This window comes from Myotis daubentonii, chromosome 13 (genome assembly GCF_963259705.1).
Source record: "Myotis daubentonii chromosome 13, mMyoDau2.1, whole genome shotgun sequence".
Lineage (NCBI taxonomy): Eukaryota > Metazoa > Chordata > Mammalia > Chiroptera > Vespertilionidae > Myotis > Myotis daubentonii.
The window spans coordinates 7,933,246-7,960,682 of record NC_081852.1 but is presented as its reverse complement, the minus strand read 5'-3'; the positions used below and the strand labels follow the sequence as shown (position 1 = coordinate 7,960,682).

At 41.4% G+C, this 27,437-nt stretch overlaps 1 protein-coding gene and 1 non-coding gene across 2 annotated transcripts; both read right to left on the bottom strand.

Annotated features, from left to right (window-relative positions):
• Positions 1-594: 594 nt before the first annotated feature.
• Positions 595-27,390, bottom strand: LOC132214730 (mitochondrial import inner membrane translocase subunit Tim23). The gene is made up of 7 exons (XM_059662114.1): positions 27,137-27,390; positions 24,669-24,727; positions 16,080-16,173; positions 15,808-15,892; positions 12,776-12,834; positions 11,787-11,897; positions 595-1,098 (listed from the first exon to the last, which is right to left on the bottom strand). Exons 1-7 carry the CDS (start codon positions 27,240-27,242, stop codon positions 983-985), a joined length of 630 nt encoding a protein of 209 aa, XP_059518097.1. The 5' UTR covers positions 27,243-27,390; the 3' UTR covers positions 595-982.
• Positions 13,368-13,570, bottom strand: LOC132215024 (small nucleolar RNA SNORA74). The gene has a single exon (XR_009448395.1). It is a non-coding gene; the product is annotated as a small nucleolar RNA SNORA74 (small nucleolar RNA).
• Positions 27,391-27,437: the final 47 nt, after the last annotated feature.

Below are 27,437 nucleotides of genomic sequence, written 5' to 3'. Positions count from 1 at the left end.
GCTACTAACTTCCATTTTCAGTCTGTTGCTACAAACTCTTCATGTTATTCCTTTTAATTTTCAATTTGCTAAAACTTTCTGCCAAATCCCTCCTTACTAGATGCATCCAAAAAGGCCCCACTTTTTCCAATCATAACCACCAGTTGTTTAGAATTTATTATATATGTATAATCTGCAGTGCAATTTTATTTTTTCATATATAGAAACTAGAAATAACTTGCCTTTATTTCCTTTCACTTTCCCAAGGCTTCCTTAAAAACTTAAAACTCTTATCTATTACATCTCTTTTTCTAACTATCCCCAGAAAGGGGACCAGTTAATATATACATAATTAAGCATGATCACTGGACAGGTGGTTCTAGCACACTAATGGTATAATATTTAATCTGAAGTATCTTGAGGTTATTTAGTGTCAACTCTATTGGAGGAAAATTTTAACCCATCTGTTAATACTGCCAGTAACCCTTCATTTCAATTCAAACATAAAAACATGTTTTAGCCAAGTTGGGGCAGAAAAAAATGCTAAGAGTAAATTTCACTTTAAAATCAGAAAGATGTTTTTAAATGGAAACACCCACTATGTTTACGTTGGAGTGGACTTTGGTTTTTCACACTTTATTGGGAATACAAGGCAATATTACAGTCTTGGATCATTAAATGAACAAACATGGTGAATATAGTACTGACAACAAGAATGACCTGAATGATGGGAGTAAGTGGTTTTCCAGTTCAGGAGGTAACAAAGAGAACAGGTGCAAGATCTTGAAAAAGAACCATATTACTCAGCCACCAAAGGGTTTTGGGTTCAACTCACTAATGGCTGGAAGGAAAGCCATTCTAGTCAACCATCTTCATCACAGCAATTCGGAAATCTGCACAATTTTTCAAACTATTTGTAGGTATAGAAGAGAACTCCAGACGGACTCATAAATTGATCGGGATGACTACTAAAGTGTCCTCTAGTCACAAGTTGGCAGAATCTTCAGAGTGACTGTTGGAGCAAAGAGCCCTTCATGTGCTCCCAGTTGTTATATAGTGCATAGAGGCTAGTAAGTGTCAGTCCTGCTAGACCACCTCGTGCTACCCCTCGAAGACCACCTGGGGGAGAGAGAAAGAGATTTGTATTGCATAGTGTCCTAGCACCAAAGGATTAAAGGAGTATCAAGATGGAGACATAGCATTCATGTTTATAAATACTCCATCCCAAGCGGAGAGTAAAAGTTTTACAAGTGATATAATAAACCAAATCAGGAGATAAATGTCCTAAATCAGTGGTTCTCAACCTTCTGGCCCTTTAAATACAATTCTTCATGTTGTGACCCAACCATAAAATTATTTTTGTTGCTACTTCATAACTGTAATGTCGCTACTGTTATGAATTGTAATGTAAATATCTGATATGCAGAATGGTCTTAGGCGACGCCTGTGAAAGGGTCATTTGACCGCCAAAGGGGGTCACGACCCACAGGTTGAGAACCGCTGCCCTAAATGATCTGTTTAATATACATACTATATTTCATTTAAAACATTTTTCAATGTCACAATTTTTACATAAGAATCAGTATTAAAAATTTCTTGACTTCTCAATCTGACTTGTTCTTATACTTTTAAAGATCTTATGCTTATCATTGAAGTCTCAGCCAGATAAAGTATTTCCTAATACAGACTTCACTGGCACTGTCAACTGACGATAGTAAGGCAATAATATAGACAAGGAGACACTCTCTTTGGACTCTGCACATGTTCTGAAAATACTAACTTTAAGGATTCAAGTAGTGGTAAAAAGTGGCTATAATGAAGCTTTGAGTTAGGTGCTGGTGAAGCACCACTCCCCTGCCCCCATCCCTACACTGATGTGTCAGACAATCTTCTACAACTACAAAGCAATGAGGCTTTTAGCATCATCACACTAGTTGAAAACATTCAAGGATTAGACTCTTTGCTTAACAAAATAGTTTTCGTGTTGAAAAGCATCAGCAATAGATATTTTGTTTGAAATGCAGAAACAAAAATGTTTCAGCCAGTTATTTGAAAATAGCCCCCAAGTCTGCTAAGACAAATGGGGGTTACCAAAAGTAACTTAAGTACTTGACGTTTTTTACAGTTTCATAAACAAGTAGGGACCATAAACTTTAGGCAGCTACCTCTGCACCTGTGGAGTATTTTTTTCAAGTTGTGTCAGGATCGAAAAGGGAATGGAGCTGCAATCCAGTGATTACCTTATTGAGGTCTGAGACAGGAAATTCTGTGAAATTCAGTGATGTTGCCAAATTCACTTCAACCATTTTGGCAATGAATGTCCTGCCAGATGGTTTCAGCTGATAGATTAAATGGCCACTCCTTCCAGGAGCCTCTCTAGTCTGAAGAGTTCTGATAGCCGAGCTGCTTATTAGGCTTCCACTATGAAACGCCCTAATTATCTCTCTTAAACAGACCCAAACAGAAACTGCATACACAACATCTGTAAGTAGATGTCAAATATGGGGAGGGGGAGAGTCAGGAACATCAAAAAAATTTAAATAGGAGATATCTCCTTGAAGTCCAGATCTCTATATCATCTTGTTATAGTTAGACTAGGCATTGCAGTTTAACTTGCAACTGTATTCAATGTGAGTAAAACAAAAGTAATGTACAGTCAATCTGCTCATTTAAAACAATCTCAGTTTAATAAGGACCTATGAATTATTTCTGATGCGTATGTCAAAAAGTTCTATGGGCTGAAAGTGAACTATAATTAGACCAATTTCCTAAAATGGAAAAAACTACAAAGTACAGGAGAATAAAAACTAAGCTATCTGCCAGATCACTATGGCTCAGTTACTAAACCTAACCTTTTGAGTATAATGAGGGTTCTCTGAAACAGATTACAGAAATTTAATACTCTAACCCAGGGGTGGGCAAACTTTTTGACTTGAGGGCCACAATGGGTTCTTAAACTGGACCGGAGGGCCAGAACAAAAGCATGGATGGAGTGTTTGTGTGAACTAATAAATTCAAAGTAAACAACATTACATAAAAGGGTACAGTCTTTTTTTTTTTAGTTTTATTCATTTCAAATGGGCCGGATCCGGCACGCGGGCCGTAGTTTGCCCACGGCTGCTCTAACCATTCTGAGTCAACACAAAGCATAAGCTAAGGTGGCCTCACTGCTACTGATCAGAAAAATGATGGAAGGCAAGGAACTGAAAGCACAATAATATCCATAGGTACTCTTTCCTGGGATCAAACATTCGGACTAACTTCCCTGGACCTTTAGGTTAGACAGTGGTCAGCAAACTGCGGCTCGCAAGCCACATGTGGCTCTTTGGCCCCCTCAGTGTGGCTCTTCCTAAGCCTTAGGAGTACCCTAATTAAGTTAACAACAATGTACCTACCTATACAATTTAAGTTTAAAAAAATCTGGCTCTCAAAAGAAATTTCAATTGTTGTACTGTTGATATTTGGCTCTGTTGACTAACGAGTTTGCCGACCACTGGACTAGGGCAGTGGTTGGCAAACTGCGGCCCCTTGAGTGTGGCTCTTCCACAAAATACCACGTGCGGGCGCGCACGTACAGTGTGATTGAAACTTCATGGCCACACTCAAGGGGCCAAAGAGCTACATGTGGCTCGCGAGCCGCAGTTTGCCGACCACTGGGTTACGAGGTTGCAGACCCAGAGCTCTGAAGTCTGCCTGTGGGTTTGGAAATAGCTGCTAACTGCCTGCCAGTTGGCCCACTGCTTTGAGTATCTTAACATAGCTTCTACTTGACCCTTTTGGAAAGATTTTTACACTAGTTTTCAGCCATCAGATGAACCTCCTGGGCATAGGCACTGGGGTAACAATGAAACTGGAAGGCTTTCTGATCTTTGGGACATCAATGGCATATTAAGTGTTCATTAACAGTGTATCCCCCAGAAAGCTTTCTACTTTCTGACCAAAATAAAGCAAACTTAGTTCAAATCAAGTTACTTCTTTGAAGACTAGAAAAAAATTATTTCCAGCAAAAAACACACCAAAAATATGCAGTGTTTGAGGTACTAAGCACAGTTAATCCTTACTCTAGGGTAGCCTTTTATCACATACCAGCCATGTTTTAGTTTTAACTCTTACCACTAACTTTAGAGTTTTCAACTGGTTGATCTATTAAAAGTTTGAGGACCTTGGCTTTAAGCTTTCTGTAATCAACTTCTGGCTAACTAAGCACAGGAAGTTGATTAGCAAATATCTTGTTCTGAACACAGAGTAATCAAATAAGGCCAACGGTCGGTGTCTGTAAAGCACAACAAACGAGATGTGTCTCACAGATTTACCTTCCATCTTTTGGATCCTTACACAACTAACAGCGAGGGCAAATATTCCTTCTAATCATGGGGAAATGAGGCCCAGAATCTTTAAATGCCTTTTGGGAGGCAGAGAGCTGGCTAATGGCAGAGCTTAGATATTGAACTGATAATTACTTTAGAGCAGGAATTGGCAAATTTTTCTTAAAATGGACAGGAAATAAGTATTTTAGGCTCTGAGGGACCAAAGGCTATTATGCAGTACTTATATAAGCATTTAAAATGTAGCTAAAAAAGAAAAGTAAAGCATAAGGAATAGACAGGCATCTAGCAAAAGGGAACTGGTGGCCTCTGCTTTAGAAGAACAACCTTACCTACACACACTGAGATGGCTACTAAACATTTAAAATTTTGCATGAACTTGACAATTGTTTTGTATTACTTTTAAAAATTGTTTTAAAATACATGTAACATGGTAATTTACCGTAAGTGTCCAGTTCAGTAGCATTAAGTACACTGGCAATGCTGTGCTACCATCATCATCCATCTCCAGAGAACTTTCATCTTGCAAAACTGAAACTCTGTACCCACTACACTGTACCTCTCCACCCCACTCCCAAAGTAATGCCTACTTTTTATGTTGTTAAATCTTTATTCACTTTTGTTTGTTAAATCTTTATTCACTTTTGTTATTATCAAAGTAGCCCAATACACAATTTAAAAGTCAAGACAGCACTAAAAGACTTTCATTATGCACAATTGTCTGGTGCAGTCCCATCCTCACCTTAATCCCCTGTTCCCTAATTGTCTTTATCTTCATGATTCTAAAGAATATGATTATCGCCCTAGCTGGTTTGGCTCAGTGGATAAAGCATTGGCCCGTGGAATGAAGGGTCCCGGATTCCATTCTGGTCAAGGGCATGTACCTTGGTTGCAGGCTTGATCCCTAGCCCTTGTGGTTGTGCTTACAGTAGGCAACCAATTGATCTGTCTCTCTCACATGGATGTTTCTCTCTCTCTCTCTCTCTCTCTCTCTCTCTCTCTCTCTCTCTCTCTCTCCCCAACTCCCTTTCACGCCCTCTAAAAATCAATGGAGCTCAGCCGGTGTGGCTTAGTGGTTGAGTGTCAGGTGGTCACAACTGATGAAATGAGGGAATAGTGAGAAAAAGGTAGAAATCAAAGGTGACTGGGTCACTGGAGGCTGTTTCCTGCTTCCCTGTTTTTTCTTGTTGCTGTTAGAGTGGAAGTGATATATGACTTTCAACAGTAGACACTGACTTTGCTGTGCTTCCCTCAGCACAGTCTCACCCTCTCTCCCATGCAGTGCCAGTTCTTCCGTGCAACACTATACACACTAAACTATCTCAGCTGTATTTGACTCCATTACTGCGTCCGTTTAGGACTATTTTCACAGATCCTTAGTCTTTTTCAAGGGGGCTTTTCTGTGGTGGTAGGGAGTGTCCCAGACTCTTTCAGAATCTTATGCAAGTTTTAGAGGGTTTATCAACCCTGAGTGAATATCTCCTGGTATAAACTTTGTACTCAGAAGAAGAGTGAAAGTTTAACTCTCTCTGGAAGTTACAAACAATTTAAAGTTTACAAGTAAAAATAAATGCAAGTATTTAGGAGGTAAGATTAACGGATGTCTAGGCAAGCCAAATTCTTTCCTGTGGCGTGTGAAGCTCTATCTGCTCCACGATTTGGTCCCTTGCCATTTTTTTTAAAAAAATGTATTTTATTGATTTTTTACAGAAAGGAAGGGAGAGGGATAGACAGAAACATCGATGAGAGAAAAACATAGATCAGCTTCCCCCTGCACACTCCCCACTGGGGACGTGCCCCCAACCAAGGTACATGCCCTTAACTGGAATCGAACCTGTGGCTCTTGAGTCTGCAGGCCGACGCTCTATCCACTGAGACAAACCGGTTAGGGCCCTTGCCATTTTTATGACCCCAGATTCAAATACTCCTCCCAATGCCTTTGAACTCATGCTGCAGGGCCTTTACCTATATCACTCCCTCCAGACTCCCACCTCACATGCTCCCTCATGTGTCAGTCTTTGTGCAAACATCACCTTCTCCTTGAAGTGAGTCTCAAAAGCCTTAGTTTTGCATCTATGCCTTAGTTTGCTGTGGAATAAACTGCCGAATGTTAGATTACTTGAGCAAAGGATCTACATATTTAAAATAATAACTCATGCCAAATTTCCCTTCAAAACACCTGCTTATCTTTTGCCAATATTAAATGCCATCTACCATCACCTTATTTAAGCCAGTTGGTGAAAAATATTATCTTAATGTTTTACTTTTCCTGGCTGCTTGTGAGACTGAACCACTTCTATCATTGAGCAGTCATTTGTATTTTCCCCCTGAAGTGTCTGACATATCCTTACTCCATTTTTTACTTAAGTGATTTGTTGAAATGTTTTCTATATTATGGCAGTTAGCCCTTTGCGTATTTTATATGTTACATGCATTTTTATTTGCTGGAACAATGCTGATGTCAGTAACAGAAACAAAAAAGTCATCAAGAGGCTCCTCCTTTTGACACACAGAATTTAATTTTGAAGGCCTGGCATTCATGGATAAATATTACCTTTTAATAACAACTGATGACAATTGCTTGATTAACTGGATTTGCGTATCTTTTTACTTCTGCTTAGTTTGCTTTTATAGATGACTTTCTTATGGAAGGAGCAGGATTAACTGATCAGGGATTTTTTGTGAGTGGCAAGGGGGGCCCATGTCTTGGTTTCTGAGGCCTTATTTCCTGAAGATAAGTGATCAGCCTCTAAATCATTCCAAAACTTATGGATAATAGCAAAACTAAAGCTGTTCTTGTTCTGATAGAATACTGGCTATTATTAAATACTTTCATATGCCACAGGAAATCTAATAATGACATTTCACGCCTTCTGAAAAATATTTACATAACTTATTAAGTAAACATTAGGTCTGAACTAAAATCATTATGAACTGAACTACCAAGCAAAATAGAGATAGTCTCATAGACAGAGAGCAGGAAGACAGCTTGTATGTGGGGGGAGGTGAAAGAAGGCATAGAAGGGATAAATGGTGATGGAAAAGAAGAAAAGAAAATTGCCTTGGTCGGTGTCACTCAGTGCCGGCTCATGCTCCAAAGGGTCCCAGTTTTAACTCCTGGTCAAGGGCACATACCTGGGTTGCAGGTTGGATCCCTGGCCCAGGTCGGGGCACGTATGGGAGGAAACCAATTGATGTGTCTCTCTCACATTGATGTTCCTCTTTCCCCCTCCTTCCCTCTCTCTAAAAGTCAATGGAAAAAATATCCTCGGGTGAGGATTAACAAAATAAAGTGAAAATGTTTTAAAATTATATTTTTATTGATTTTCAGAGAGGAAGGGAGAGGGAGAGATAGAAACATCAATGATAAGAGAGAATCATTGATCGGCTGCCTCCTGCACGCCCTACACAGGGGATAGAGCCCGCAACCCAGGCATGTGCCCTTGAACAAAATCGAACCTAGGACCCTTCAGTCCACAGGCCGACACTCTATCCACTGAGCCAACCCGGCTAGGGCAAAATTTAAAAAATGGTATCATCAGAATTATTACTTTAAAAATTATCCTCTTGACCCTGCAGGGTGGCTCAGCTGGTTGGAATGTCAGTGTACATGAAAAAAGTTGCAGGTTCAAACCCAGCCAGGGTGCGTATGGGAGGCAACTGATAGATGTTTCTTTCTCCCTTCCTCTCTCTCTCTCTCTCTCTCTCTCTCTCTCAAATCAATAAACATATACTTGGGTGAGGATTAAAAAAAATTAGCCTCTTTCTGGTGTGACAATGTTAGGAGCAGAAATAGAATACTGGAAACTAATTATGAGACATATTAATCATGCTGTTAACCATGATGGTTCTGTTCTGATTAGAAAGCACATTTTCTCTTGGCTGGGAATTGTACGCCCTGGGACATGGGAGCTCACATCGAAATGCAGTCCAACCTCCTGTCCCAAGAACTGCCTATGGTTATGGAGAGATTTATAACCTCCAGGCTGAGACAATCTATTCTGGAAGCACCTGCTCTTTACAACCCCAGCCCCTATTTATCTACAATCTGGTCCTGAGGCGCCTAAGGGCATTCACGCTATGTGGACACCCCCCCCCCCCCCCCGCCCCCGCCAAGCCTGCATGACTTGTAACCTGTAATGATTATCCTGGGCCCACTTTCCCATGTAATCTGTGTCCTTCTACCCAATATAAGCAGCTGGCTTATGGTGGAGGGCAGAGCAGATTTTCGTGGATGACCTGCTGCTCTCCCATGCTGCCAGTAGGATTGGAATAAACGCTCATGTATGAGTCAACCCTGTCTCTGCTTAATTGGCTCACGTAGTGACAGGCAGCCCTGACTCCTTGGTTGTCTGGTTACAATAGCCCATTTTGTCATGTAGTATTTTCCTCATAACTTTTCTTTCTACTAAGTAGCTGCAAAAGTACTACTTTTGTACTAAAGTGGCTACATTGGATCATACTACTTTCATTCTAAAGTCCTTCCCCTCCCCCCCCCTTTTTAACACATTTATTATTTTATACTAGAGGCCTGATGCACGAAATTCCGGCTTCGTCTGGCTGTCCAGTCTAATTAGCATATTATACTTTTACTAGAGGCCTGTTGCACGAAGAGATTTGTGCAATAGGCCTTCCCTTCTCCTGGCTGCGGGCACACGTTTTCCTCCGGCAGCCGGGACCCAGGCCTTTGCTCTGGCCGGAGCTGCCTTCCGTCCTCCATCTTCGCTGTTCCAGCTTGCCTTCAGTCTTCGCTCCACCGCTTGGAGCCTATGTATGCAAATTAACCACCATCTTTGTTGGAGGTTAATTTGCATATCATGCTGATTAGCCAATGGGAGGCGTAGCAAAGGTACGGTCAATTACCCTGTTTGTCTATTATTAGATAGGATTATTATAGATGTGTGTGTGTGTGTATACATACATACACATGCACATATATGCATATATATGGTTGATTTCAGAGAGAAAGGGAGATGGAGAGATAGAAACATCAATGATGAGAGAGTCTTTGATTGGGTGCCTCCTGCACACCCCCTACTGAGGACTGAGCTCACAACCCGGGCATGTGCCCTTGACCGGAATAGAACCTGGGACCCTTCAGTCCACAGGCCGATGCTCTATCCACTGAGCCAAACTGGTTTGGGCTAAAGTGACAGCCCAGAGCTACACTTTTTTTTAAAAAAAAGTAATATTTTGAAGAGTACACTGGGGATTGCAAATATTTTAGGTCAGCAGGAATTAGCCCTTCTCTAAATGTGAAATTCCTCCCCTAATAGTTTATGCTGCTCTAGACTAGGGTGCCCAAACTCTTTTCCAAATCTGAAAGTGGAAGTTACACATTTGCATTCCTGCCACACAAAATCAATAAAAGACACCAATCTGCCTTTGCTGAGGCAGGGATGGGAAGCAATGCTGGAATTTTGGTTCAGCAGATCATTTACCTTCCTTTATGGTCCCCAACGGAAAGGGAGCTGCAACCAACTCATCACCTGACAGAACTAATGGATAATCTTTTTTGCTTTTTCTCTTTTGAGCCAAGGGCTTTCTATTCCATAATTTATGTGGAAGCTGTCCCAAGCTATTACTGCAAGGAAGTCCTAGACACAGAAAACTGGCTACCATTTCTTTTGATAATATCAAGTATTCAGCCTTTTCCTTTCTATTTTTCAAATATGCATAATGCCTTAAATTAGATAATTTGCATTTGTATATTCAGAACTGCTCCTAACACAGGAAATGCCATAATGGCTTACTCTGAGTAAGAAAACGGAATGGTGGGGACTCAGCTTCCATGCCCACCCACTGGGGTAGAAGTGGCTCCCCATTCTGCTCCAGCCATTTGCCACCATACAGTGTGAGCTTGGTGTCTTCCATTTATTCAAAAGAAGCTGGAATTCCAGAGTTTTGTGAAATCTTCATTTTTTAAAATATTAATTTGTTATTTAAAAACCCTTTCTGGCTGAGTGCCACCTTTGTGCTGCCAATTAAAATTTTAAATTCTTTTGCCTGACCCTACAGATTTTCAATATGAAAGTGTTTTTAGGTTTTTAATAAGCTTTTTCTATGCCAAGGCAACATTTCATGGACATATTCTACCGGGAAACTGTTTGCATGTAAACACACCATACATGGTGTAAGAAGCTGTGTGAGCTCTTAGGAATAAAATTCCAAATGCAATCTATTTCAAAATAGAAAAGCCTCTCACTCTAGATATGATAGGAAAACTTGGACTTTATAACCATGAGAGACTTCTCACATTTCTTTCTCATAAAAATTGAGCAAAAATACTACCTGATACATGTGATGAAAGAATTCCTAATAAACAGAATTACTCAGTTAATCAAGTGTCTCAGACATAATAAAGCAATCAAACACATGAAAGTGTTCTTCAGAGACAGGAGTGAAGAACTTAAGCAGTTTAATTAAGTAATTTAAAACTGACGTGACGGTCCTCACAGGTTTGGCTCAGTGGATAGTGCATCGGCCTGCGGACTGAAAGGTCCCAGGTTCGATTCCGGCCAAGGGCATGTACCTGGGTTGCAGGCACATCCCCAGTAGGAGGTGTGCAGAAGGCAGCTGATCCATGTTTCTCTCTCATCAATGTTTCTAACTCTCTATCCCTCTCCCTTCCTCTCTGTGAAAAATAAATAAAAAACAAACAAACTGACGTGATGAAAAATGTGAGGCTGTCACTGCTCATATGACATTTTGAAAAAGGTCGTCTTAGTACTGTGCTCAGATATAAAGCTGGAGTGTGATTCTCATTTCACAGTTTTAAATAAAACAAATTATTAAGTATTCACTGCTGAGAGTATAATCATAGTTCAGTGAATGTTAATTATTTTTCTATTTTAGAGGAGAATTTGATATTTGATCTTCCCCAGACCATTTTGGATCAACTCTTAGGACTTTATTTTCAAAATTGAATGGTATTTAGTTTATCTAATGTTCATACATAACAGTATTATTCAAGGTAGCCAAAGGTGGAAGCAACCAAGTATCTGCTTAGAATGGAAAAAAATTGTGACACATGCTGTAACATGGATGAACCTTGAGGACATTACACTAAATGAAATAAGCCAGTCACAAAATGACAAATACTGTATGATTCCACTTTCATCAGGTACCTAGTCAATTTCATAGATAGAAAGCAAAATGGTAGTTGCCAGGGGCTGAAGGGAGAAATGGAGAGTTGCTTAATGAGTAGTTTCAGTTTTGCAAAATGAAGAAAAGTTCTGGAGATTGGTTGCACAACAATGTAAATATATTAACTTTACTCAACTGTACACTTAAAAATATGGTCAGATGGTTAATCTTATATGTATTTTACCAAAACTAAACAAACCAAAACCGCAACAATCTCTGGTTTCTGAGAACACTAGATTATACTGCAAAAAAAAGGGATGCAGATTCCTTCGAAATCTATGCATCAAAAGCATACTTCAAGTGTATTAAGAGAGCTCTCTATTCAAAATCTCCTACCTGTACATTTATACAACATGCCCGTCATAGTTCCAGCTGCTACTGTATTGAGGTCATCTTCTGCACCTCGTGTTTTCTCAATGATGACACCAAATGCACTATAAAGCAAAGCTACAGGGGAAATGGAACTGATCAGTAATACAATGGTGATTAAAAGTCAGTATAGAAATTATACTTAGTTAAATGTATCCTACAGTCATCATTCTGTAAGTATTCAAAGGTATAAAGAGTGATCACTCAGCCATTCTGTTCTACCCAGACTTTCTTAGATTTAGCATCAAAGTTCCCATGTACCAGGCACACCAGTTGAAAAATTGCTGCATTAACCCTTTTTCTTACCTGTTCTCAAAACTGCCACATTTGACCCCTCCACCCCACCCTATGTGACACTCCCCATGCCCCCCCTCGCCCCCCTGCCAAGCCTACATGACTTGTAACCTGTAATGATTACCCTGGGCCCACTTTCCCATGTAATCTTTGTCCTCCTACCCAATATAAGCAGCTGGCTTATGGTGGAGGGCAGAGCAGATTTTTGTGGATGACCTGCTGCTTTCCCATGTTGCCAGCAGGATCACTTGGGCAACAACTAAAATGCCCATCAGGAAGAGACTGGTCCAGAAAGGGACTTTCCATATGATGGAATGCTATGTATACTCACTTAAAACAAAAAGGAGGACGAGCTATAGTCACTAAGCCAGGCATGTGACTATGACTCCGGATATGCAAAGAAGGTATTTGGAAAGGTTCATGATTTTATTTGGTGTTGTGCTTGGATAGGAGAGTACTTAGAGGGTTTTTTTTTTTAGAGTTTTAAAAGATTTAAAACATTCAGAAATGGTATACAAGATGGTATTAGAACCTTGGGATTATTTTATGTAGCTCCTGTTCTTCCTAGAATTTAAAACATTTTGGTTGATCAAATTGTTCATGATATGTGTACATTCTTTCTTTTCATTAATAATTTATTATCAAGTGAAATCTTTACTTACCCAGAGAACCTAGAGTATTAGCCCAAAGTGCCCCTTGCCTCGTCACCATGTTCAAAATCCTACAAGGGCAGAAAGACAAAGAATCTGTATTTAGAATCATTATTTCCTCTAGTAATGTGAAAAACCATAATTGCAGCTATTTAAAAAGTATTAATCCAATTCCAAATTTCTTCATGAAAAAAAACTTAATACCTCCTCAGAATTCAGTAAGAATGGCTTTTACTTTATAGAAATATAAATGAAGGTATGTTAAAAACGCCAATCATTGTGAGTAACAAGTAAGGACATTTCTTACATATATAAGATTATTAAATATATATCAAACACATAAAGGCTTTGAATGACAGCCTGAAATGTATTTTTATAAGAAGTTTACAGAAACACAAAAAGAAAAAAGTTTATAGAAACCGACATGGCCATTATAATGAACAAAGTAGCATACAATTAAGGTTTTTTTGGGGGGGAGGGGTATATGTTGAGAATATTAAGTAAAATCCAATCATGGAATATTATAGAACATAGGGCAGAATAAAAATAAATATGTACTCGAAGAGAAGGAAAAAACAAACCAGAACCCACGGAGAAAGCACGCTGTGTCTGCTCCCACACTAGAACTAAGCAGCCAAAGTGGATGCTTAGCACACTCTCAAGGAAGCACAGTTCTGCCTTGCACCAGCGCCTGATGCCACCAGAACAGTGACAGGGGCAACTGGAGGAAGAAGACAGGACATTTCTCTCCCAGCAGTGTAACACCATCACAGGAACGATCTGTCTGGACAGCTGACTACTGCTGGGTATTATAGAATTATAGTAGCAAACAAAAAAAAATAAATATTAATGCTCAATGATAAAAATTTGTATTACTTATAAAAGGTTGTTTATAGAGAAGTATATTGTTTTAATTAATTATTTACCAATATATTTAAAGTTTAGCACGTTGTTTTTACATTTGTCACAAGCCTTTTAAAAAAATTGTCAAACAGAAACCACTCTTTTTTGATTGATTTTTAAAGAGAGGAAGAGAGGGGAGAGAGAGACAGAAACATCAATGTGAGAGAGAAACACTGAGCGGCTGCCTTCGTCACGTACCCGGACGAGGGATCAAACCCGCAACTTGGGTTTGTGCCCTGACCAGGAATTGAACCGATGGCCGGAAAGTGCATTGGACAACACTCATCAGCTCAGCAACACTGACTAGGGCTGTCACAAGCTTTAAAAACTCTTAATTTTCATAGTATTGTACTGCTGATAGCACTGCAAATTGGTAAAATTCTTTGGGATGCAACTGGGCACCGTACCTCCACATACTGGGCCTTTACTTCTAACTTTAATCATCTCTCAACAATCTTTATAGGCAGACTGTACGGAAAGCTTACCTAAGATTACAAAATAGCAAGTAATAGAACTAGGCTTTGAAGATACATAGATCTGTCTAGCTTGAAACCCTATCTTTTTTCCATTTTTAAATGCTGTCTCCTTATCTAGGAAGAGCAGCATGATTATGTAAAAAACGGCGTGAAAGATTTCTAAAAAATGAAAACTAATTTGACTCTCTAAAAATTAATAACGTTACTGTTTTAAAAAACAAAGGTTATTTTTTCTAGATCTTCCAAATTAATATTTAATGATAGAACACTGGCAATTGGTTTCTTAATAATATGGAAGGGAAGAAGGAGATGGGACATAATTGGTCTTGGTTGATGGCTATTGAGCATACGTTATGGTTCACAGGTGTTCACTGTACTATTTTGCCTACTTTTATATACATTCCAAATTCTCCACAACACAAAAAGTAAAAAAAAAAATTATCGGAGCAAGGAACAAAAATTAAGATATATATATACACACACACACATATACACATACACACATATGTGTGTGTGTGTGTGTGTGTGTGTGTGTATGTATATATATATGAATAGTCAAGAATCTGGGCTAGTAAAGCAAGGGCAACGATCAACACAGTAACAGGAATTTACCTTCAAATGCCCCAAGGTCTAATTCTAGCAGACACCTGCTGCCATCTGCTGGTTAAACAACAAATAATGCAGATGGAGTTTCAAGTGTTCTATGTGAGCCATTGAAGAATATATGTAGCCTAGCTGGAGTGCTCAGCGGTTGAGTGTAGACCCAAGAACCAACAATTGCTGGTTCAATTCCCTGTCAAGGCACATGCCCAGGGTGTGGCATCACTCCCCGGTAGGGACTTTGCAGGAGGGAGCCGATTGATGATGTTTCTCTCTCATACATGTTTCTCTCTCTCTATTCCCTTCCCTTCCTCTCTCTCTAAAGAAATCAGTAACAATAAAAAATAAGACCAACAAGACTCTCATTAAAAAAAAGAATATATGTATACTGTGATTTCACTCACATAAAGTATAAAAACATACAAAACTAAACAATATATTAAGGGAATGTCAACAGGGACTGGTCATGTTTATTTCTTAAGCTGGGTGAAGATATATATTACATACACTTTCTGATCTTCTTAATTGTACTTTCCCTTTTCTGCAAAATAATTTTCTTAGAAAACTGTCTTATTCCTTCTGGAACTACCTCTAAGTTTTAGAAATTTGATTTAAATTTTTTGTAGCGTTCCACTTCAGAAGTGGAAAGTGAAGTTAAATTCAAGTCAAGTAATAGCGAATCTAGCAACCACTCTTATGTCCTTTTTATTTCTTCACTACCCTATGGTTCTGGATGCCCCTGAACAATCCAAATAATATACTAATCATTCAGAAATTTGAAAAGCAGGTTTTGTAGGCCTGCAGAATGAAACAGGTGTAGCTGAGAAGTTAGGTTGGGGTAGCACTAGCTGACTGAGGGACACTGGCTCAAAAATCATTCCTTTTAAAAGCTTAAGAGTCACTAACTCGATTTCTTAGTTCCTTTTATTTTGACTAAGAAAAAAGATGGACCAAAAAGTTTATCAATACTCTCAACATTTGTAATCACAAGATAGTGCTCATCAAGCCGACAGAGTAGCGGTTAATAGTCAACATTACCACATCAGATGATTACATAAGACTTACTGTACGTTTCTTGGTTTGGACCAGGCCATGTTCTGGGTTTCTTTCAATCCTAGCCGTAGACCGTTCACTGCCCCAAATGCAGCCCCTAGTAAATCATAGTTAACAATTCATCCAAATAATACATCTTTATATTTAAAAACTGCACTTTTGATTCTTTTTCATTTTTTATATAACAGAAAAAGATGAAAAACGTAAAATATTCTAATTGCTTTTGATTTTAAGCATCTTTGACTACTTAGATTAAGAACACTTAAAAAATTTATTACACCCACCTGTCATACAACATCCTCCAATGGTGAAAAAGGCCAGTTCAAATCTGCCCCGGGTTTTATTAGCTCCGGTTGGTAAAATAAACTCATCTGTATCCTAAAGGAGTAATAATGAAAACAAAGCTGAGCTCCTCTCAAGACAGAGTACTTGCAGAGTGTTTTTTAATTTGTTAAAGTAGTTTTTCACAGAAAGTATCATCTTAAATTAACTAAAACTTAACTATACTTAAAAATAAAACTTGCTGCAACAACAGCAATATCTAAGTCAAAGTGAAATGAAATATACAACATATATAGTTATGCACCTGCATTCTTAGGAAGGATCCTTGTTCAGAACTGTGCTTCTCAATGTAAATTTTACAGATTGCATGTAATTTGCCTTATCTCTATATACGAAAGCCTAAGCGACAGTTGTGACCGAACTACGGGAACGACAGACCAGTCGCTATGACGCGCACTGACCACCAGGGGGCAGACGTTCAATGCAGGAGCTGCCCCCTAGTGGTCAGTGCACTCCCACAGCCAACCACTTGTGGCCCCCATCAGTCCCTGTTGCTAAACCATTCAGAGAGACCTGCTTCTGGGTTGGTGTTTCATACATAGCAGAGCAGCTCCCTCACTGCAATCTAATGAAAGTCAGCCCTCGACACAAGGATTTGTCTCGCTCCCTTCCTCTCCCTTCCCTGGGAGCTGCCTGCCTGCCTGCCGCAGTGGGTGGTGCGGCAGCGAGGGAAGGAGGAGGGGGGAGAGGCGGGGTGCCCATGGCGGTGTTGCCTCCTCTCCCCACCCACCGGGGCCTTTGGGCTCTGGGCTGGGCTGGGGAACCAGGGGTGGGTTGTGGTGGACACGGGCCCTTTCCCAAGGGGGCTGAGGGCTGGCTCCCTCCTTGGGGCCAGTGGCCAACCTCCCATGGTCCCCTGCCCCCATGCACGAATTTGTGCTCCGGGCCTCTGGTGTAATAATAAATTTGAAGCAACAGTGCAACAGAGTTTAGGAAGAACAGCCCTAGAGAAAGGTAAAGTGAAAGCTATGAGAAGTAACCATTTATTCTTAACAGTCTGAAAGGAGAAAATAACTTTCATTCCATATCAAACACCATTTTATGATGTGTAAGAGCTAATGATCATTAAAAAAAATGAGCAGAAACTATAAAAGCACAACAGTTTGGATCAGTTATGCAAGGGCAAAATTACCTTAATAATTATTCCTCTGATAATCTTACAAAGAAAACTACAGACCCTCTTTCCAATAAATGCATACACAAAATTTGGTATGAACCAAACCCTAGGATAAGAAATGCTACTCTAATAACACCATATGATTAATACAATAAAATACATTCTTTTTAAAAAAATATATTTTATTGATTTCTTACAGAGAGGAAGGGAGAGGGATAGTTAGAAACATTGATGAGAGAGAAACATCTATCAGCTGCCTCCTGCACACTCCCTACTGGGGATGTGCCCACAACCAAGGTACATGCCCTTGACTGGAATCGAACCTGGGACCCTTCAGTCCGCAGGCCGACTCTCTAGCCACTGAGCCAAACCGGTTAGGGCAATAAAATACATTCTTATGAAGGACATGTTCAATACATTTTTCCAAGCTCTCCACACAAAAATGATTAGAAAAAGCCCTGAAGGACAGCACATACACATTTAGCAACTCTCTAACAGGTCCCTTTGTGAAATGCTGACCTTTGTTTAGTAAGCGCATTCCCGATTAGGAAAATCATAGCTCTGCACTGGATTTTGATTTTTGCCTTATGCATATATCCTCAGCAAAAATCGCACAAATAAGCAAACACATCTACTCTTATCACACAAAAATGGTTGGTTGGGCAATAAGCACACACTGAATAGATGCCATACCATGAATAATATTCATACACGAGAGGCCCAGTGCACTAAAATTCATGCACTGGTGTGTGTGGGGGGGGGTCCCCTCAGCCTGGCCTGCCCCCTCTCTCAGTCCAGGAGCCATCAGGGGATATCCTACTGATGGCTTAAAATCAGTGCAGAGCTATGATTTTCCTAATCAGGAATGCACTTACTAAACAAAGGTCCCATGGGGATCGGGCCTAAGCCACAGTGTGGCCTCCATTTGCGGGAGGCGACCGGGCCAATCAGGGGAAGGTGCTGCCCCCATCACCCCGCCACCGCTGCTGCGGCCTGCCCTCGGCCCTCGAAGCCCCCTCGGCTTTGTCTGGAAGGACGGTCGGCTATCAGGTCTAATTAGCATATTATGCTTTTATTATTAGATTATTAGACAGTTTTGTAAATTTTGGGTGCTTCCTGAATTTCAAATTAATGACTTAATTTTAAATTATGCTTCTGGTTTGAGGTTTTTAGAAATGTGACATTTGATTTGATGAGGTAAGTAATTATCTTTCAATCAAAAAATGAGTCATTAATTACAAATAGGTAATTTAAAAAATGGCTGTGATGAACATTAGTAAGTACAAATGCATGCCATTCCCAACTTACTCTTTGTTACGGTCAACTATACTAAAAAGACGATGAGGATTGAAAGCAAATATACTTCATTCATATATAGTGAGTTGAAAATAATGTGATGGTTACTTGTCACTGGGGCTTTTAAAGTTAATAAAAATGTACTGTTTCACCCTAGCCCGTGTGGCTCAGTTGGTTGGACCATCATCCTGTTCACTGAAAGGTCTTTGGTTTGATCCCTATTTGGGGCGCATGCAGGAGGCAACTGTTGATGTTTCTCTCTCACATCAACGTTTCTCTCTTCTCTTTCTAAAACAAACAAACAAACAAACAAATAAACATGTCCTCAGGTGAGGATTAAAAAAAAAAAAAGTACTGTTCCATATAACAAAACTTTTCAAAGATTTTGAGGGAGTAGACCCTGGTCAAATTACATTAATTTGGGTTGGGGGAGGAATCCATGAAATTAAAGCTCTTGGTTTCTATAAAAATATGATTACCAATTTTTCCCTCCTGAATTGTCTCCATACCCTTGTTGAAAACCTACTGACTATAAATGTGAAGAGTTTATTTCTGGCCTTTCAATTTTATTTTGTTGATCTATATATAGAGCTATCCTTGTGCCAGCACCACAATGTCTTAATTACTGTAGCTTGGGAATCAGTTTTGAAATTGGGATGTGTGAGTGCTCCAATTTGCTCTTCTTTTCCAGATTGTTGGCTATTTTGTATCCTTTGTATTCTCATATATTTTAAAATCAGCCAATTTCTGCAAAAAAGCCTGCTGAGATTTTGATAGAGGCTGTTGAATCTGCAGGTTGATTTGGAAATTACTGTTATTCTAACAATATTAAACCTTCTAAGAAACTGGAATACCTTCAATTTATTTCTTAAGTTTTTTCAATAATGTTTTATAGTTTCAAAGTACAAATTTTGCATTTTTATTGAATTTAGTCCTACATATTTTTTTTTATATCATTGCAAATGGAATTGTTTTTGCACTTTCATTTTTGTGGTGTCCATTGCTATTATATAGAAATATAATTAATTAGGTATACTGATCTTGTGTCATTCTACATTGCTGAAATTCTAAATTAAAACTAAGTTTTTTGTGGTGTACTTAGGATTTCCTTTCTTTTTTAAGTACATTTTTATTGATTTCAGCAAGGAAGAGAGATAAACATCAATTATGAGAGAATCACTGATAAGCTGCTCTTGCAAGCCCCCTACTGGGAATCCAAGCATGATTTCCTGGTGAATAGGTTGACACTCACACACTGAGCCATACCGGCTGGACCCTTAGGATTTTCCATACACAAGATCATGACACCTTCAAATAGATAGTTTTACTTCTTCCTTTATCAATCTGGATGCCATTCATTCTGTTGCCTAATTGCCCTGTAAGACAATGCTGAAGACAAGCGAAGAGAGTGGATATCCTTGTCATGTTCCTTATTAGTGGGAACATATTGAGATTTTCACCATGTTAGTTTTGGCTTTTCCCCCGCATGAGTTCTCTCTCTCTCTGGATTTTTTTTAAGCTTCATTTTTATTGTTGACACTATTACAGCTGTCCCCATCCCCACTCCCATCCCTTTATCCACCGTCACCCAGTCCCATAGCTTTGGAAATTTTGATTAAAGAAACCTTATCAGATTGAAGACATTCCCCTTTATTCCTAGTTTATTGTTTTTGTGTGTGTGTGTGTGTGTGTTTTTTAAACACAAAGGAATGTTAAATTTGGTCAAATGCCTTTTCTGCATCTATTGAGCTAATCGTGTAGTCTCTTTTCTTTGCTGATATGGCACAGTACAATGGTTTTCAAATGTTAAATCAACCTTGCATTCCTGAGATATCTAACAAAACTCTTTGAAGTTTCTTGATCAGTTTAATCCAATATCCTAATAAAAAAACCAACCAACCAAAAAACCCAAAACAGCTCAGTTTGAGTGGCTCAATTGGTTGAGCATCGTCCCAAGCACCAAAAGGTTACTGGTTTGATTCCAGGTCACGGCACATATCTGGTTTGTGGGCTTGATCCCGGGGGGGGGGGGGGGGGGGGCGCAGTATACGGGAGGCAGCAATCAATGCTTCTCTCTTTCTAAGCATGTCCTCTGGTGAGGATTAAAAGAAAAGAACAAAACAAAACCCAAAACAATAGAATACTGGGGCCAATGTGTAAACCTTAAAATGTATAACCCTAATTTCAAGTGTTCATGCATAGACTCATGAATATTAATAATCTGATCTAATAAAATAAACTCAAGTAATTAAGTACTTTCTTATATATGTAAGGACTTAAGATTTCATTTAAAGATCCCCAGGTTATACTTCCTCATTTGTGTTTAACTTACTATTATTTCTTATAACTTTACTAAGGCCCAGTGCACAAAATTCGTGCACTGGTAGGGTCCCTAGGGGCTGCCAGCTGGCTACTCCTTCCCTTCCCTCAGCTGGCCCTGCCTATGGTCAAACTCCCGGTTGAGGGGACAATTTGCATACTACGCTTTTATTACATAGGATGACAAATCATGCCAATATTTTTACTGGAATGCTATTCATTTTTCTTTTATTTTTTCCACCACCATTTGTCCTTCCACTGCAATCACCACAGTTTTCCAAGTCCACAAGTTCTCTTTTTGCTCAATCCCCTAACCACCAGAGCTATCTGCTTGCTATCTTTAAGTCTGTCTCTATTTTGCTTGTTAGACCAGTTTGTTCATTAAATTCCACATGAGTAAAATCATATGGTACCTGTCTTTTTCTGAATGGCTTATCTCACTTAGCAGGATATTCTCCAGGTCCATCCACGCTGTTGCAAAGGGTAAAATTTTCTTCCTTTTTACGGGCGAGTAGTATTCCATTGTGCAAATGTACCATAGTGGTTTTATCCACTCATCTACTGATGGATACTTGGGCTGCTTCCAAATCTTGGCTATTGTAAATAACGCTGCAATGAACATAGGGATGCATATATTCTTTCAAATTAGTGTTTTGGGTTTCTTCAGATAAATTCCCAGACGTGGAACTGCTGGGTCATAAGGCAGTTCCATTTGTGTATTTTTTTTTAAACCTCACCTGAGGATATTTTTCCATTAATTTTTAGAGAGAAGGAAAGACAGAGAGGAGTATCGATGTGAGAGGAACAAATCAATTGGTTGCCTCCTGCATGCATCCCGATCAGGGCCCAGGCAGGAACCTGCAACTGAGGTACGTGCCCTTCACTGGAATTGAACCTGGGACCCTTCGATCTATAGGCTGACACTCTATCCACTGAGCCAAACTGACTAGGGCCATTTTTAATTTTTTAAAAATGTATTTTTATTGATTTCAGAGAGGAAGGGAAAGGGAGAGATAGATAGAAACATCAATGATGAAAGAGAATCATTGATCGGCTGCCTTCTGGGGATCAAGCTGCAACCCAGGCATGTGCCTTGATTAGAATTGAAAGTGGGACCCTTCAGTCCGCAGGCCAATGCTCTATCAACGAAGCCAAACCAGCTAGGATGGAACAAAATATTTTTATATCATGCATTTGATAAGGGGACATAATATTCAGAATATATAGAAAACTGTACAAACAAAGACGCAATTTAAATGTGGACAAAGGACTTGAACAGACATTTCTCCACAGGAGATATAAATGCAAATCAAAACTACAATGAGTTACTACCTCATACTCATTAGGATAGCTATGATAAAAAAACAAACCCAGAAAATAACAAGTGTTGACTAGGACATAGAGAAATTGGAGCCCTTGAACACTGTTGGTGGGAATGTAAACTAGCATAGCTGCTGTGGAACTCAATATGGCAATTTTTCAGAAAATAACGGATTACCACATGATGCCGCAATTCCACTTCTGGCTATATAATAAAAAAAATTAAAAGGGTCTGAAAGAGGTATTTATATTTATACACCACTAGGGGCCCGGTGCACGAAATTCGTGCACTGGGTGGGTGGGGGGGGGAAGAGTGTCCCTCAGCCCAGCCTGCCCCCTCTCACATACTGGGAGCCCTTAGGCGTTGACCCCCATCACCTTCCAATCGCAGGATCAGCCCCTTGCCCAGCCTGACGCCTGGGCCAGAGGCGTCAGGCCTGGGCAGGGGACCCTCATTTCCCCCCATCACTGGTTCTGCCCCCAGCCCAGGCCTGATGCCTCTGGCCCAGGTGTCAGGCCTGGGCAGGGTACCCCCAGACCCCTCTGATTGCTGGCTCTGCCCCTTGCCCAGGCCTGACACCTCCGCCAGAGGCGTAGACCCCCATCACCCTCTGATCGCCTGATTGGCCCCTTGCCCAGGCCTGACGCCTCCGCCAGAGGTGTCAGGCTTGGACAGGGGACCCCCATCTCCCCCCGATCACTGGCTCTGGCCCTCGCCCAGGCCTGATGCCTCGGCCAGAGGAGTTGACCCTCATCACCCTCCGATCACCAATCACCGGATCGGCCCCTTGACCAGGCCTGAGGCCTCCGGCAGAGGTGTCAGGCCTGGGCAGGGCACCCCCAGCTCCCCATGGTTGCAGGCTTCACCCCTGCCCAGGCCTAATGCCTCTGGCCTAGGCGTCTGGCCCGGGCAGTGGAGACCCGCAGCTGCAGCGGCCCCGAGATCGCGGGCTCCGCTTTAGGCCCAGGCAAGGGACCCCTAGCTCCTGGGACTGCCAGCTTCGACTGTGCCCAGCTCCCATCACTGGCTCCAACCCTGCTTCCTGCTATCACTGGCCAGGGCGGAAAAGGCACCTGATTCTCCGATCATGGCTGGGGGGCAGGGCAAAGGCGGCCCCAGGGCCGCCTTTGCCCTGCCCCCCAGCTCTTAGCTCCCCCCTGGGTTTCCGATCACTGTCAGTGGCAGGGGGTTCTTCCTGCTTTCCCTTTCGCCTCCCTGCATTGTGCCTACATATGCAAATTAACCGCCATCTTGTTGGCAGTTAACTGCCAATCTTAGTTGGCAGTTAATTTGCATTTAGCCCTGATTAGCCAATGAAAAGGGTATCGCCGTACGCCAATTACCATTTCTCTTTTATTAGTGTAGATGTTTATAGCAGCATTATTTGCAAAAGCTAAAACATGGAAGCAATACAAGTGTCACGGACAGATGAATGGATAACCAAAATGTAATATTATTCAATGGAATGAGATGCTAAATAAAATAAGCCAGTCACAAAAGGGCAAATACGATATGATTCCATTTATTTGAGGTACTTAGAGTATACAGAATCAGAGACAGTAGGGTGACTGTCAGGGGTTGGGGGGAGGGTGGAATGAGAGTTATTTTGTAATGGATACACTAGTCCTCCCTTATCCATGGGTGATCTGTTCCAAGATCCCCAGTGGATGCCTGAAACTGTGAATAGTACTGAACTCTATACCTGCTATGTTTTTTTCCTGTACTTATGACAGTTTAATTTATAAAGTAGGCACAGTAAGAGATTAACAACTACTACTAATACAACAGAACAATTTTAACAATACACTGTATTAAGTTATGTGAATGTTGTGGGTCTTTCTCTCTCTGACAACAGAAAAGGCTACTAAGTGACTAAGAGGAGGGTAGCATATATAGTGTCAATCTGCTGAACAAAGGGATGATTTATGTCCTGTGCTGTATGAAGTGGGAGATTTCATCACACTATTCAGCATGGCCTATGATTTAAAATTTATAAATTGTTTGTTTCTGGAATTTTTAAATTTAATATTTTCAAAGTTAATCATGGGTAACTGAAACCACAGAAAGTGAAATTGCAGGAAAGAGGGGACTACAAGAGTTTCATTTTTTACAAGATGCAAGAGTTATGGATATAGTAGGTGGTGATGGTTATACAAATGTATTTAGTGACAGTGAACATAACACTTAAAAACAATTATATAGCAAATTTTGCTAGTGTTATTTTACCACAATTTAAAAAATATGGGGGAAAAACCAAACCCCAAAACCTTTTAAAGAGATTTAATCAACTAATGTCAGGGAGAGTTGCAAGCCAAATCCCTAGGGTTTATGAGAAAAAAGGGTGAATAGATACCAGAGAACTGGTGCCTCCAAAAATACATATTACAGATCAGGTCAGCATAAATACCTAACATTTAAAATTTTTTAATGGTAAGCACCTAACTAGTAAAACCATAAAAGGACTAGTCTTAATCTTACCTGCACGAGATACCGTGGATCCACATTTAAATAAGGAGAGAGAGGATTCATACCAGTCACTAGAAGAAAACAAAGCATCATATTGCAACAAGAAGTTTAAAGTTGTTTAATTTAGCATTAATTGTGCTCTTGTTTCATGTTTTGCAATTTTGACTCACAGACTCACTGAATGTGATATTTCCTCTCACTTTTCTATGCTTATCCTTCTTCTCTGGCAGTTTTGGGGCTACCTCCTCCTATTGCCTTCAATCCCAAACCGGGTATTACAGTGGTGGCTCAGGCACCCACACGTATAAGGAAGCACAGCCCAGGTCAATTATAAAGCTAATTTCTTTCTACTTTGCTACAAGAGTGCTTGCCAACTGTACAAATTGCAAAATGAAACTGACAAGAAACCAAATAATTCCATGGGAGAAACAGTGTTTGGGCTGTGTGCTGTGAATAAATATTTCATGGCAGTTCCATGTTGACAGTTGCTGACAGAGTTGATTTACTGTGGCAGGGTAGAGAATTTTTTGGCCATTACCACAGGGATGGGGGTTAGGACGAGAGAAAATGGAAATGCAAGAGGGCCAGACTGGAATCCCACTAACTGAAGTTAGGACAATAAACTTTCTCACATTTTAAATTTAATCTTTGGATCCTTCTGTATCTTAGTTGATTGTTCACAAATCTATGCATTTCCTATGACTCTGGTCTTTTCATCAACTGAAAGTCCTAGTAGTTCCGATCCAATAGCTATCTTGTATTATTGACACCATCCTAGTCCATTAAATCTCACTCGACTACAGTAGTCCCTTCAATTCACTTAAAAAACAAAATCCTCATCTAAGGGTATTTTTCCATTGATTTTTAGAGAGAGCGGAAGAGAGAGAAACACATTGATTTGGTTGCCTCCTGCACGCGCCCTGAGGGCCCAGGCCTGGGAGGAGCATGCGACCCAACCGAGGTAGTGCCCCTGACCGAATCGAACCCCGGACCTTTGATTCGCAGGGATTCACAGGCCGACGCTCTCTCCACCGAGCCAAACAGGCCAGGGCCCTCCAATTCACCTTCTACATAGCAACGGACGGAGATCGGCCGGAATGGCGGCCATTTACGCTCACAAATGCAAACGCCTCACCGTGGCTCACAAACACTACATTAGCTGCCGTTCCTCGCCCCTCTGCTCAGCATCTCCTACCGCTCCAACTCTCTTGCCACTTTGCAGACACATCTAACAGTTGTTCCTCCAATACGGCGGTTCTTTTCTTCTCGGGACACAGGTACCGGACATTTTCAGGGGGATGTCTGCCTCCTCCCAGGCATTTGTATTCAGGCCACAGCCCAAATACCAACACCCTGAGTTGCTTTCCCTGACCCATTCTCAAATGGTTCCTGCTTCCCGCACCATCTCATGACCTGGCTTTGCTGCCTTTACGCACACTTAACGCTAACCGAAGTGCTTTTATTTGTTACTTTGCTCACTTCAGTAGGATGTAAACTCCATGAAAGCAGCGGCCTTACAAAGAAAAAAAAAAAAAGACATTAACTGCTTAGGTCCATTAAAGTCACTGGCTCGTTGTAGGTGCTCAATGACTGGTGTGCACCCTTCAACCCCTCCCTCAGCCTTCAGCCTCAGTCCAGTTAACACGACAACGCGTTGCCTCTGAGCGCCAACACCCAGCCTCCTACGATGCACACATCAACTGTGTTCTAGATGCAGTGTTGACACAGGTGACACTAGGAGCTGGAAAAGGTTTTTTGTTGTTGTTCTTGAGCATTAAAGGACCTAGAGAAATTCAAGAATTATCAAAAGGAAAACAGCTTTATCCAGCCGTTATCCTCCACCAAGTCCCTACTATCTGTAAGTCCGAGTTCTCCGCATCCCACGCCGTCCGGAGGGTCTGGAGTCCATGTTCCTGGGAACGAGGAGGGCGATGGCACGGTGTTCACGCTTCTGCACCTCCGCCTCGCACACGCCTTTCCCGAAAGTCTTTCTTCTGGCCGGGGACCTGCAAGGTCAGCTCACCTCCAGCCCCGCCCGGGTCCCGGCTCCTCTCTCGGTCGCCTCCCTGTACTCCGGAGGTTCCGACCTGACGGCGACTTTGTGGGGTATAAGAGGCGGCTTCGCGCTAAAAGGTTTTCTACGGGATGCTGTTTGGGATACATTTACGGGCAGAGCTGGGCCCCCCTCTTAACATAGGGCCGAATACCCCGCCCACCACACGAGGAGATAAACGTGTGGGAGGAGAGATACGGCACGAGGCTCGGATACGGAAGGAAGGAAACGTGCAACATCTGAGCCCTCGGCAGCTTGCCGGGGACCCATGGCCCCCAACATCTGCTCGGTGCTGACGGGGCGGCAGAGACACACCAACCGCACCACGGCCACTGCGGACCGTGAGCACCAACAAGTGAGAGAGGGCAGGGCAGCCGCACGCCGGGCCGAGTCGCAGAAACGATCGCGAGCCGCGCGCGGTACTTACGCGGGACTCCGGCCAGATCCGCGTGCGAGTAACCAGCTCCGCCGGCTCCGAAAAAGCCGGCCAGCCCCCCGGTGGTCTTGTTGCCGCTTCCCCCGCCGCCCTCCATGGCCTCGCCGCAAACTGCCCGTCGGCCCCTCACCACCGCCTCAGGCCGCGGTCGCCCGTCCGGCCGCCGCTCTTCAGTAACTGCGGGGAGACGCGCGTTACCACCGACTCCTTCACACGCTGACCTTCCGGGCGCCGGTGTCCGCTAAGCCTCATACTTCCGCTTTGCGACGTGGTACGACCCGGAAGCCGGCCG

Coding starts and splice junctions, on each gene's coding strand:
- LOC132214730 (XM_059662114.1), bottom strand. CDS start 27,242: ATGGAGGGCGGCGGGGGAAGCGGCAACAAGACCACCGGGGGGCTGGCC. Junction 12,835..15,807: donor TCCAAACCAAGAAACGTACA/GTAAGTCTTATG, acceptor CTGCCCTTGTAG/GATTTTGAACATGGTGACGA. Junction 11,898..12,775: donor TAATACTCTAGGTTCTCTGG/GTAAGTAAAGAT, acceptor TTTCCCCTGTAG/CTTTGCTTTATAGTGCATTT.